The 13623-nt window shown below is 36.0% G+C and overlaps 2 protein-coding genes across 5 annotated transcripts; both read right to left on the reverse strand.

The window, feature by feature from the left end:
- Positions 1-4149: 4149 nt before the first annotated feature.
- Positions 4150-6444, reverse strand: LOC9320038 (protein DGS1, mitochondrial). 4 transcript variants are annotated; one of them, XR_002333543.1, is made up of 4 exons: positions 5926-6425; positions 5154-5254; positions 4790-5014; positions 4150-4462 (listed from the first exon to the last, which is right to left on the reverse strand). XR_002333543.1 is itself a non-coding variant. In XM_021033359.1 (3 exons), exons 1-3 carry the CDS (start codon positions 6043-6045, stop codon positions 4894-4896), a joined length of 342 nt encoding a protein of 113 aa, XP_020889018.1. In that variant the 5' UTR covers positions 6046-6425; the 3' UTR covers positions 4203-4893. The 4 variants fall into 4 exon arrangements, 2 of the variants coding, with proteins under 2 accessions (XP_020889018.1, XP_020889019.1); XM_021033359.1 differs by having other exon boundaries at positions 4203-5014; XM_021033360.1 differs by having other exon boundaries at positions 4203-5014; positions 5163-5254; positions 5926-6424.
- A 357-nt stretch (positions 6445-6801) lies between these two features.
- Positions 6802-8396, reverse strand: LOC9322087 (AP-4 complex subunit sigma). Its single transcript, XM_021033643.1, has 4 exons — positions 8157-8396; positions 7571-7657; positions 7233-7301; positions 6802-7137 (listed from the first exon to the last, which is right to left on the reverse strand). Exons 1-4 carry the CDS (start codon positions 8295-8297, stop codon positions 7003-7005), a joined length of 432 nt encoding a protein of 143 aa, XP_020889302.1. The 5' UTR covers positions 8298-8396; the 3' UTR covers positions 6802-7002.
- Positions 8397-13623: the final 5227 nt, after the last annotated feature.

Raw genomic sequence — 13623 nt, forward strand, 5'->3', positions numbered from 1 at the left:
TCGGTTAGGAAGTCTGCTAAGACCTGAGCCTTCATACTGATTCGGCTTTTGAACTCTATGTCGTACTCGCTTAATTCCACCGCCCATTTCGCCAAACGTCCGGACTGACTTGGACTATGAAGTATTGTTCGGAGTGGTTGGTTAGTCAATACTTCAACCGGATGGGACTGAAAATATGGACGCAGCTTCCGAGCCGAAGTTACCACCGCGAGTGCAAGCTTTTCCATCATTGTGTACCTGGTTTCCGGATCCGTCATTGACTTGCTCACGTAGTAAATTGGCTTCTGCTCCCCACGGTCTTCCCGAACCAAGACTCCACTAACCGCGTGGTTTGAAACCGATACATACAAATAAAGTTTTTCATCCACTTCCGGTTTGGACAGTATAGGCGGAGTGGTTAAGTATGCCTTAAGCTGCCCAAAAGCTTCTTCACACTTCTCATCCCAAAGGAATCCTTTGTTCCCTTTTAGAATTTGGTAGAAAGGTAACGACTTATCTGTTGATCTCGAGATAAAACGATTCAAAGCCGCAATCCGCCCCGTCAACCGTTGTACTTCTTTGAAGTTTCTTGGAGACGGCATGTTTAGAAAGGCGTTGATTTGATTTGGATTGGCTTCGATTCCTCTTTCTGTCACGATATAACCAAGAAATTCTCCGGATGGGACTCCAAATGTGCACTTCGCCGGGTTCAGCTTCATTTGATATTTATTGAGAATATCGAAACATTCCTCCAAATGTTTAACATGATCTTCTTTCTTTAACGATTTAACCAACATATCATCTATGTAGACTTCCATAGTCTTCCCGAGGTGATTGTGAAACATTTTGTTCACCAACCGTTGGTAAGTTGCTCCTGCATTTTTCAAACCAAAAGGCATTACCTTGTAACAGTAGATACCTCTATCTGTGATAAATGACGTCTTTTCTTGATCTTCGGGGTTCATCATTATCTGATTATAACCCGAGAAGGCGTCCATGAACGTTAACAGCTCATTTCCAGCGGTGGACTCCACAAGTCGATCTATATGCGGGAGCGGGAAACTATCTTTGGGACATGCTTTATTCAAGTCTGTAAAATCGATGCAAACCCTATCTTTCCCATTCTTTTTCTTGACAACGACAGTGTTTGCTATCCATTCCGGGTATTGCACTTCTCTTATGGATCCTATCTTCAAAAGTTTATCTACTTCGTCATTTACTATTTTGGCTCGCTCCACTCCGAGTTTTCTTCTTTTCTGTTTCACTGGCTTGAAGCTTGGATCCACGTTTAGCTCGTGACAAATTATATTTGGATCTATACCAGGCATGTCTGCTGCTGACCATGCAAACGATGTTTTGTTTTTCTTTAAGAGTTCGATCAAAGCTTCTTTTATTTGGCCAGTCAAAGTTGCTCCAATTCGAATTTTCCGGTCCGGCTTGTCTTCTTCCAATACCACTTCGATTACTACATCATCTTTCTTCTGCCCGCTAGGAAATTTTGTTCTTAGTCCCTCTTTTGCGGGCTTCGTTAATTGCTATTGAATCTTCATACGGTGGCTAGCTAGATAACACGTCCGTGAAGCTTCTTGATCTCCCCGAATTGTTTCCACTCCTCTTGACGTTGGAAATTTGATACACTGATGATATGTAGAGGGGACTGCTTTCATTTGATAGATCCAGGGAGTACCAAGGATGATGTTGTAAGTTGCGGGCTTATCGAAGACAACGAAGTCCACGATCTTTGATACTTTTTTGGCAAGGACCGGTAGCTTGATTGTCCCGAGAGACATGGCTGATTCACTTGTGAATGCAACTAATGGGGACGGAGGCCCAACTATGTCCGCTCGGCTGATTCCCATTCTTTCTAAAGTACTTAAAAAGATCAAGTCGACCGAACTGCCTGTATCTATAAGGATCCTTGATACTTCGAAGTTGGCAACGTCGAGGGTAATGACTAGAGCGTCATCATGAGGTCTTTCGAGGTACCGCGTTTCTTCTTCACTAAATGATATTGATGCACCTTGAAAATCGACTTCCTCGCTTAAGCTTGCTTTGAGTAGGATATTTCGTCTATGTTTCTTAATGGAACTTATCGAATCTCCGCAAAATCTAGAACCTCCTAGAATCACATTGATCTTACCCTTCGAACTCCTTGGTTCTTCTTCGTTGGATAACCTTGGTCTTTTGGAATCTTGATCTTTGGAGTTTTCTTTTGCTTCGTGGTATTCCTTCACAAAATCTTTTATATCGAATTTGGAAAGATCTCCACTGGCCCAAAGCTCTGCGAGGTGCCTTTTAAGAACGCTGCAATCCTTGGTTAAATGTCCGGTTACTTTATGAATGTCGCAATATAGACTTTCATCACGGACCCAAGTGTTTGATCTTCCTTTCCCTTGGAATTGCTTTCAGACGGTACTGTTGAAGGGTTGCGACCCAAACTTCCTTGGTCCTTTGCTCTCCCTAGGCTCGAACTTCTTGGTAGGGATGGTGATTGCCGGCTTTTCTTGCTTATTTCTTTTGGCAAAACTTTCTTTTTCGTCCTCTACCTCCATCCAGTTGTTCGCGCGGAAGAGTGCATCCTGAATTGTGTCTGGTTTATGAAGTATTAAGTCTTCTTTAAACCTTGAATCGTGTCGCAATCCTTTTCGTAGGGCAGATAAAGCTGATTGTTGCGAGATTCTTGGGAGTTTTGACAGCACTCCTTTGAATTTGGTGATGAAGACTCGAAGTGACTCATTAGATCCTTGCGACAAGTTCCAAAGATCGGCATCCGAAACGCTTTTATCCATAAGGATGGAATATTGCTTTAAAAATACGGCTGATAGTTCGTCGAAATTACTGATCGAACCCGGCTCTAATTGGGTGAACCACATTAGAGCTTGGCCACACAGATTCTCCGAGAAAAGCTTGCAGTAACCTGCGTCCTCATCAGCTTCATCCAACTCGACTCTTCCAGCAGTGATCAGAAAAGCTGCGAGATAGCTTTTTGGATCCTCCAATCCGCTGTAAGGGTCCAACTTGAGTTTCCGGGAATCTTTGATCCTCAAACTTGCAATTCGCGAGATGAAAGGTGTTCGCCTAGCTTCTTCAATGACTCGACTGATGTCTGGCTCTGAGCTTGTAGCTTGATGAAATTTTGATTTCATTTCTTTTAATTCCTGGCTAACCTTCCTCATGGTCTCGAACTGGTCGAGGTTCTCCTGCTCGTACTGAGCTGCGAGTTGTTCTTCATCCTCAAGCTGTGTATCTTCTTCCAACGTCTGGGCTACATTGTTAGTAGCGCCGGGAGTTGTTTGTCCGCTGGTTTCATTTCGTGCAGCGGAACTTGGCGAGTTGAATATCCCTCTTCGGATTCCCGCAAGGTTTCCTGCACTTAAAGAACGAACACGAGTTTGTATAGTATTGACGTTTTGGCTAAGAGATACCTGGGATGTTTGCAACGTATCGACGGCTTTTTCCACATCCGAGAACTTTTGTGATATGTCCGACATGGTTTGCTGCATAGCTTTGAGGGTTTCAGCCAATGATGTCTCAGCGGCGTCCCCTCCGGACATTGTTGCTTATCTCGGAAGTGTAGTAAAGAAAAAATCTGACCACTCAAGAATCCTAATTCGTCCCCACAGACGGCGCCAAAATGTGGATGTCGGATTCACACACTCAAGTATTTTATTATGTAGGAAAGATTATTCTTGAGGGACAAAAAATGAATGTGTCAAAAGATTGTAAGTTGCTACGAAAATTGCTATGATAATATTTCTTGAGAGGAAGATCCCTTTACATGGCCATTGGCCTTTATATTTATACATAGAGAATTGACATTAAAATGAATAATTAAGTACAATTATTTTCTCTTAAATGTGTCCGTTTTGATTCTTTGACTTTAATGCTCAACGTTTGAATTTGAGTTGACTCTGATCTTCATGGGCCTCGCCTTTTTGGCCCAAATGTCCTCGAACCGACTTACTCATATCTTCTACACCGAACCCGTGTCACAGTGCAGTCACTTCGGATTCTCGAAGTGGTGACCACCACTTCGACCGCTCCTTCTGCTCATGGGTCCAATGGGCTTCGTCTTTTATGGGCCATTATTTTGACTATGTGGCAATCTTTGGTTGGTCGCGGACTTCTGGTGCGGGATCCGAAACCAACAGTAATTTGTTTAGTTTATAGTTTTTTTTTTTTTTATGGCCTTATACTTATAGCAATTCCTTGGATACAAAACGAGTTTTAATTTTTTCTTTTTTGTTATTGCAGAACTTAAAACACCCTAATTCCAATCGACTAAAAAAGTTTAAACCAAATGAGATTCAAAACTCAATCTGTTCTAAATTGGAGAGCAAAATGAATGAGAAATCACCAATAAAATGTGGATTTGGTGAACCGCCTTTAGAGTGACATTCTTTGAGCTATATCCTTGTAGCTATCTACGTATTGCTAAGTCAAGTCCTCGCCATAAATACCATTCTCTTACATCATCCTTTATCTGCCATATGACAAAACACTAAGGCCAACGCAAGAAAGAAGACAATCAATTGAGTGAAAATGGAGTGAAAATCAATCCCAATCTTTTTACTAAGTAGTGATACAGATCAAAACATAATCTGCTTAAACCAAAGGAATAGCATTGTAGAGTATATATTGGCACAAGTTGATTTTATTTGTTTTAGCCTTGACATAAAATATCTCATCTCGACTCACCGTACATGGGACGAGCCAAAGCATACAAGAACACAAAACAGGTTTTGATATCTTAAATTGCAGCACAGATCATGAATTTCAAAACTATCTCCTATGTGTAACTTTGTTTTACCATTTCAAGGAAAAAACTCTAAAGTGGGCCTCAAGCAAGTATTTCTGGAGGAATGATTGAATAAATTCGGCAATTCATAAAGCAGATTAAAAACCCGAGATGAGTTATTGTCGCTTGCGAGTGGGAAGCAAGCAGTCATAAACCGTTACTAGTCGTTGTGTCACTGTTAGCTTGTATGATGTTTGCTGCTGTGGCCTTCCTAACTCAATCAGATCTTGTTTCACTCTGTTTATATAAAAAAACACATCAGTAAGTTCAAGCACACACATAACCACTTTAACAAATATTGGACTTATGATAAACTGAAAGCTAATGGCAGCCTCAATTTAATAAGCTAATTGATGGGATCAAAGTAAAAACTTATAAATCCCACTCGTCAGTTGCTCTTGCAGGTTTCTCAACAACTCGATACAAACGTTCCAGGCTGTATATTAGCAAGCCAAATACGGTTTCTGCGTCCTTATCCTGTAACAGCATCAAGAAACGAATAGAAACTTTTTCAGAGGATTTCTTTCAAGACCCATTTACAAAATAATAATATGATTCAAAATAAAGAGAAAAGGAGAATAGTTTCAAGAGAAACCTCTTCTTCTCGATACTAAGATTCATACAGAGAATAAACAGAGACATTGAAAAAACTATGGAGGATCTGAAGCAAACAAGCTTCGGATTCAAAGCTTTTCTCCAGAATCAAAATCCACCGATTCAAGTCGAATCTTCCAAATCCACCGTCGATCTGGAGCCATGACAAGATCCGCCGCAGGCCATGGGAGATTAGTGATAAAGGAAGAGATAAGAGGATACAATAAACTACGACTGCTACTACAACTCTCTCTCCTGTTACAAACGACGTCGCCGTCGTCTTCATCGCCCATGGCTTCTCCACAAAAAACTCATACAACAAAAAAGAATTTTCAGCTTAGCTAATTTAAACATCTGTGTTTTTTTACCTCTTTTTCGTTGCCATAGATCTGAGCGCAATCAATATGACGATAGCCAAAATACAATTAGGATTAAGATTAAACTAGTTGAAGCATAACCAAAAAAAATCTAATTCAAACAGAGTATGGAATCATCAAACTAATGAATCTAAAAGAGATCGGAAGCAAATAGGTTCCAAATTAAGAATGGCGAACCTTAACAGCGGCGGCTACGGCATCGCCGACGAGGCCAGGAGAAGCTTGCCATGTTCCAAGACCCACCGACGGGAACTTAACGCCGGTGTTGAGCTCGAAGAATGTGATCGCATTTGCCATTATAAGATGTGGTGGTGGTTGTTCAACGCTCAAGATTCTCCTGGAGCCGTCGTCTTCATCGCCAGGGATGATGATGATTTCGCCGGAGATTTGTTGTTTTATGACCAAAATCAACCAATTTAAAATTTTGCCACTATCAATTCCTAAAAGATTTTAAATTTTCCAATCAAAAGAGGGAGAAGCCATGAGAGATTAGTGAAAGAAAAAAGACCCTTTTTTCGTGTTTATGAAAAAACCCTAATCAGAGAATTGAGAGAGAGATGAGTATTGAGTAGAGGCAAAAGTTTTGTGCTTTGTTTTTGGGATAGCCTTATGAATTTATGAATATGGAGTCGTCGGAGTCGTCGGAGAAGACGAAGAGAAGAATAGAGAGAACAACTTTTTTTTTAATTATTTTTCAAAGACCGTCAATGGCATTAGATGGTAAATAGTCGATATTTTGGATGGCATATGGGTCAGGACAAATGTTACTACAGTGCAGACTGGGTGTTTTCCCAATTGTAAATAGTACTTGTACTACTTTTATAATTAAGTTTGATAAACGTACTAAATTCTAACTTATCCCATATATAAATTGGTTCGCCGCTATAGAATGAGCTCTTTACACTAGTGGGAATTGCTTAGACTTGATAGGGACTCTAAGAAATTGGTTCAACCTATTGATGATCCAACCAAGTGGCCAAGGCTGCAAATATACACAAAGGAGATGTTAAGGAACCAAAGAAGACACCTTTGGGCATTCTTCTCTTTTAGAAGTCGACAAACAAACCTTTGTACGTATGTAACTATCCTTATTATAATCGGGTTCTTGAGAATTGTACTCCCAATTGGTACTTTTTGATTTTGTTTTCTTTAAACAAAACTATATTATCCTCTTTGAAGCATCTTTAATAATAATACAAGAAGTCGTGTGTAACAGAGTGATGAAACGGAAATAGAAACGAGGTGATTTGCATTTTAATGGGCTTTGTCCATAAGTTGTATAGGTGAAAGTATGTTGGCTTTGCTTGTCTCCACAATGCAACCATTCATCACCATTTCTTCTAGCATGAAATGAGCTTTCTCCAAATGGAACATTATGTCTAGCTCACACTGCATAAAAAAAGAGTTATATAAATCAATAATGGAGAACACAAAAGCAAGACAGTCTGTTCGATTCAAGACTACTTTGAACCTAGACAGCTTACCACATTTCCAAAATGCTTGTCCATTGTCTCGACCAGAAGATGTATGAACTCTAGAATCGCTAGCTCGTTCTAGGACAGTAATCAGAGTGAAAAGAGTGCTTCAGTTTTTTCAACAAGCAAACAATTCAGAGATTGATGAAAGAATAAAACCTAAGCTGAGCTTTACTGTTTGCATATTAAGGAGTCATAGACATAGATTGTGTATATATAGTAGACTGTACAAGGATTTCTTTCTTATGATCCATAAATCACTCTTCCATATTGTTTCTCCACACATACTTTGAAGTTTGAACCCATTTAATTTGATGTCAAAACAGATAGGTGTATAACAAACTTACTTCGTCGTCATCAACCCCAACCATGAAGAAGAGAGATGCGTAACGCCTGTAGACAATCTTGTAGTTGCGATGTTCAACAAACGAACACTGTTCATTAAGAACAAAATGCAGTAAAATTTAGCCTGATGCCGTAAGCTAAACAGAACCAACGAAGAAACGTTGATCTAGAACAACGCAAACTCCAACATCTTTACAATCTAATCGATTAGCTTGCACCAACCTTTACATAAACAGAGACCTCAATGTAACTAGCATCAATGATACTAAATTAGTTTGATTCCAATTGGCCAATGGTCGGTGATTTAGATTTATGCATCACCGCTACGAAAATTCCCAAATCGGCTCTGTGTCAATCTAGATTAACAACAGAAATACTTCGAATTCTCTAATCAAATAACAAACAGAGACTCAAAACCTAATGACGGATCGATCCATATCCAGATCATCTAACAATCCAAAGTTCGCAGTGATCAAAGGATAATTCAAAACTAAGGACATCAAAACAGACATCAATTGACCTAAAGGAGACGAGATCGGAGCAGAATCAGAAGCGATCTAATGGAATTTGAAGATAAAAGAGAGGAACCTGCTGGTCGTTGCGAGCGAGGCATTTACGGACGATTTCGCCTTCGAGAGCGCGACGTTCCTCGAGAGTGAGCCATTCGTAGTACTGAGCAAGACGAGTCTGGCCTTGCTTGTTCACCATCAATATGAACCTTATTCCCATCTCCAACAAGCTCTCTCTTCCAATTCGTTTTTCTTTTTCTTCTTCAGATCTTTGTTTTTTTTTTCACTTCTTCTTCTTCTTCTTGGAGTTTAGACACGTCATCGCTACTCTGTTCAATAAGAAAATTAAAGTACTTGCGACCTGGAAAAGAACTTGTATGTTTTGGCCCATGTAAGCCCATTAATCTTAAGACATCGAAAAGCCCACGTTAGTGATGTGTATGTTTTTGAGGTTTTTGGTTTGTCTACTCATTTCTTCAAGAAAAATATTCCCACCCTCTTTTATTCACCCTCTTTATTTCAGCCAATTAAAATCTGCCATTTAATAAGAATAAAAAATTTCATTTAATTATAAAATCTAACTTGCCACTAAAACAAAATTATGTATCGGTTTGGGTTTATTAGAAAGGGTTAGAGTTTAGATTTTATGATTAAACGATGTTAAATATCAGTTTGGGTTTAGAAAATATGATTAGGGTTTAGATTTTTTACGATTAAACGAGTTTAAATGTCGGTTTGGGTTTACAAAGGAGAATTAAGGTTTAGATTTTGTAATTAAACAAGATTATATATCGGTTTGGGTTTATAAAAAAGTAGTTTGGGATTAGATTTAATAATTAATTAAATTTTTTTTTTATTATGTGGCGAATTCTGATTGGTTAAAAGAAAATGAGTGAATAAAAGGATTCATTTCTAGGGGTGAACCCAAGTATTGCTCTTTCTTCAATGATATCGACATATTTCATTGACTAAATCACATTCCTTTTTTTTTTTCTTTTTTTATTGTTGATTATTCCATAATCTGGCAATAGGTGTTTACGAAATTATAGAAATTCATTACTAAATTATGTCGTTGAACCATTGACTAAAAAATAAACATGATTTTGGCATTGACAAGTGACAACAATAAAAATGAACAGATTAGCATCATTTTCGTCGCATCCATGCCAGCTAGCAAACCAATGAGGTCCTATACTTGTTTTTGATTTTTATTATACTACCGATTAGGTTAGACAAATGTTATGGTTCTGTTCTGATTTAAATGTTTTCTTGGTTTTGATATAATAGTGTACTATATAACAATAGCTTTTTGGTTGATATATCCAACACCAGTATTTCCTCTTCAAAAGTGATACAATAGAACATGGAATAAAGATAAAACTCTATTTGTTTCGTATGAATGCTATAGATAGCGCATGCGATAAAGATACAAGAAAAATGTGTTTCTTATGAATGCTAATGTCTACTCAAACTCGAAAGTCAAAATGAGAAGAAAAAACCATTATGTTTATGCCTTTATATTCGTTACCTTTTACACCCCAAAAAAATAGTGATGAAGAAAAAATAACCATTATTAGTGGCCTAGTGGGGATTATATAGCTTCCAACTCAAATTTACAAAAACCCCAACAAAATTTGTTGATTCTTCTCCTCTACCTTCTTTGCATTCACATGAAATCTCTCACGCACTAATTTATGTAATCATTACGCTATAACCTAACCTATTTACCAATATATGTAACATCACATATTAACACTACATGGACAAAAAAAAAAAAAAAACACTACATGGACCAAATTTATTAAACATTAATTAAACACACATATCCACATCTATTTAAAACTTTTTTTTTTTGTATTATCTAATTTATTAATTACCAAAAATACTTTTTTGGTTTTATTTGGATATATGAGCTGGCGGCTTGCATATCCAAACATAAGATTCATAAAATAACTGTATTCTTGCTAGATTTAAGTTATAATATCCTAATATATGTGGACATTCTTTTGTTTTTATTTTGAAACACTAGTTAGCTGCTTGGGTTGCCCCAGATATAAGAAACATACAATTGTTTGTCCAGGAGCTAGATTCAAATATTTTGTATTTTTCTTAATCTTTTATTAACATTTGTCTTCTTATTAATTCCATCCAACTTTGTGTGGATGATCTCACTCATTCGTAAAAGGATGCTTTTGGTTTAGCCTTATATCATGTATCTTCAACTTCAACGCAATGAGATATCAAAAAAATTATGTTACGTAGATTGAGTTAATATGAGATGCATGCATTTTAACAAAAAAAAATAATATATAAATAATATGAGATGCATGCATAACTAATAGATTTTGAATGGAAAACCTACAAGAAATTAAGTTTCCACCTTATTTATTGATTTTCTTATAACGAACACTACAAGAAAATCAAGCATTGATAGCGTCCAAAAAACGTTATTTATCGCAAGCGTAGCGTATTTAGAAACGCTATATCATCGACCGCGACAATAGGTCGACGACTTTAGATAGCGCTTTTTGTATCTGCTATCTAAATTAAAATATTAATAGCGGATTTATCTCTACTATCGTATACTCTACAATAACATTTCAATTTTGTTATCAAATCTATTATTCATAATATGTGGATTTGAATTTTGCATTTTGAATTTTATTAATAGGAGCTCTAATTTAATTTACAAACACCCAAAACAATCAATAATAATAATAATAATAATTTTTATTAAGAGACCAAAAGGATTTGTATTTAATGAAGAACAACAATACATATCACAATTTGTTTCTACTTAGAAACTTTTAAAGATACATATATTCACCAAGGCGTATTCACAATCTTGATTCCTCCAACTCCAGTTGACTACAACACGGCACATCACCATTGCATAAAACGCATCCTGTAAAACCAATTCATCACATATGGACAAGGATAAAATCAAAAACAGAAACAAACACTACAAGAAATTGGAGTATTTATAGCATCCGATAAACGCTATTTATCGTTTACATAGCGTTTTTGTAAGCGGTCTATCTACCCCCGTCATAGTAAATCAGACACTTTATAATGATTTGAAAAATAATTGTACATTTAATTTGATTCCATTTATTTTGATTAATTTTTTAGTATTATAAAGATGGATGAGTCATCCCAAAATCTATTGTTGTGTATCCCCTCCATGTGAGGCGATAAAAATCTCCCAATTCGTTAACAATTTTTTTCTTTCTTGAATTGAATTCTTTAACATTTCATTAATATCGTTTTCAAGTCAACACAATCTCACGACATTTCACACTCAGAAGCTGCTATATATTTTTTCTATACTTTAAATAGCCTCCCTATATTCTGCTTCTTCTTCGTTTTTCTCTTTTCTTCTTTTTGAATGCATGATAAGTATTAGCTAATACTATGTGGTAATTTGTCGTTTTTAATAATTTCCTTTGTATCAAATTGGTCATAACACGCAACAGTGATGTTGTTTTTACGTCGGTCAGAATAGTGGTTCAGTTCTTCACATTCTTACTTTTGGTGGAAATGGAATAACAGAAAAATCAACTGATAGGACAGACAAATATTATGATTAGCAAAATCGGAGTCAATGGAAAGTGGAAACACATTATTATTAGGTACTTATCAGCTTCACATAAAATAAGATGATTTTCGTATAATAATAGTTAATTTTCTTTTGTTCTTAATATATTTGATATGTTTTTTTATATGAATGATCAAATATTACCTATATTTCTAATGACTTAGTTTTAATAATTTTGCATAGAAACATTCATAAGAACGTTCTGTTGATAGCACATGGATAAGTTTTAATATATATTTCTCTTAATTCTCAAATAAATTCATAGGAGACTTTTTTTTTTCAGGTTTTTTTAACAAAAAAATCGAGACCTAAAAAATGACAACTTATGAAAGGGTAATATTATTGAATAGCCAAATTAGACACACAAATTAAGTAAATAGCAAAGAGAAATTTTTTTTGTTGCAAAATGGCCATTGTCCCACGTTGTCAGAAGAAGAAGAAGTGAACTAACCAAACCATCTTTCATTTGTTGCGAGTTCAACCGTACGCAAGACAATTTCGTGAGATTTTACAAAATAGCATGTAACATTTAAATTTCACATATTATATTGAACAGAAAGACATGATATTTGAAAAAATACAGTAAGTTTTTTAGAAAAAATATTGTTATGAAAAAATTAACCTGAATAGAATCTTTTTTAAAAAAAATTACATGTGATCTTAATAAAAATCGTGTATTATTACAAAATAAGAATTTTTTAAAAAGAAATCTTATGTGATTTTAAGAAAAAACGTGTATTACTACAAAACAACATGATAAAGAGAGATATTAAACTAAATAGAATATTATTTTCAAGAAATATCATGTGCTCTTTATAAATAACGTGCAATACAGAAAAATAACATGATAAAAAAAGATATATTATGCTATCACATGTAATTCGAGAAAAAAATGTGTTACATAGGACACTTACGTAATTACACATGCATTCTGACATGTTATCGACAAGTTATTGTACCTCATGGTTAGTTTGTATATTCTTTTTGAATCCATGGTTACTTTGTATATATTCCCAGGTAAAAGTCCGTAACACGAATCCTCTGAACCCGGAAGGTAATTAATGTTTTGTATATTATGACAGTGGTCACTGGTCGGTGGTAACTTCTAAAAGTAATTTAATGTTTAATGTTGCAAAGTACATACTATACGCCCTAACCATATGCAATAATATCATAGAGTATATACTATTCGAAAGTATCTACTAAATAATGCTTATAAAATTCATGTGACATTTGATGAATTAGAGCACGAGGCCGTTGAAAAATAAAACCTAAGTTGAAAACAAAACAGTAACTGAGAAACAATTAGTTTTTGAATGGAGAAAAAATTAGTTTTTGAAAAAACAAAATCCAAAAACTAGTGTAGAATCTACTACCATTCAAGGTCACATTGTTAAACCATCGACTACGCATTGACAAGTGACAACAATAAAACAAACAGATTAGCATCATTTTCGTCGCATCCATGCCAGCTACAGAAACACCAATGAGGTCATATACTTGTTTTTGATTTTAATTATACTACCGATTAGGTTTTTTTTTTTGATAAACCCTATCGGCTGATCCGGTCAGCCTCGGTAGAAACGCACCGAAGTGCTTCAGAGTGGACTACTCCCCGAAGGACCACCACACAGTCTGTCCTGAGTTTGGAATGTTTTCCGACTAATGCCAGGGGTAGCCAGATCGCCTGTTAATGGACTACCAGGTAAACTGCTTGAGCCTTTTGGTTCAAGCCCAGACTTCCCACACAAATGTATTTTTTTGTTTCCAGCGTGGATTGAACCTGATTAGGTTAGACAAATGTTATGGTTCTGTTCTGAATTTAATGTTTTGTTGGTTTTTTTTTTTGGTTTAATGTAAAAGTTTTGTTGGTTTTGATATAATAGTGTAATATATGACAATAGCTTTTTTGGTTGATATATCCAACACCAGTATTTCTTCTTCAAAA

This window comes from Arabidopsis lyrata (assembly GCF_000004255.2).
Source record: "Arabidopsis lyrata subsp. lyrata unplaced genomic scaffold ARALYscaffold_3, whole genome shotgun sequence".
In the NCBI taxonomy this organism is placed as follows: domain Eukaryota; kingdom Viridiplantae; phylum Streptophyta; class Magnoliopsida; order Brassicales; family Brassicaceae; genus Arabidopsis; species Arabidopsis lyrata.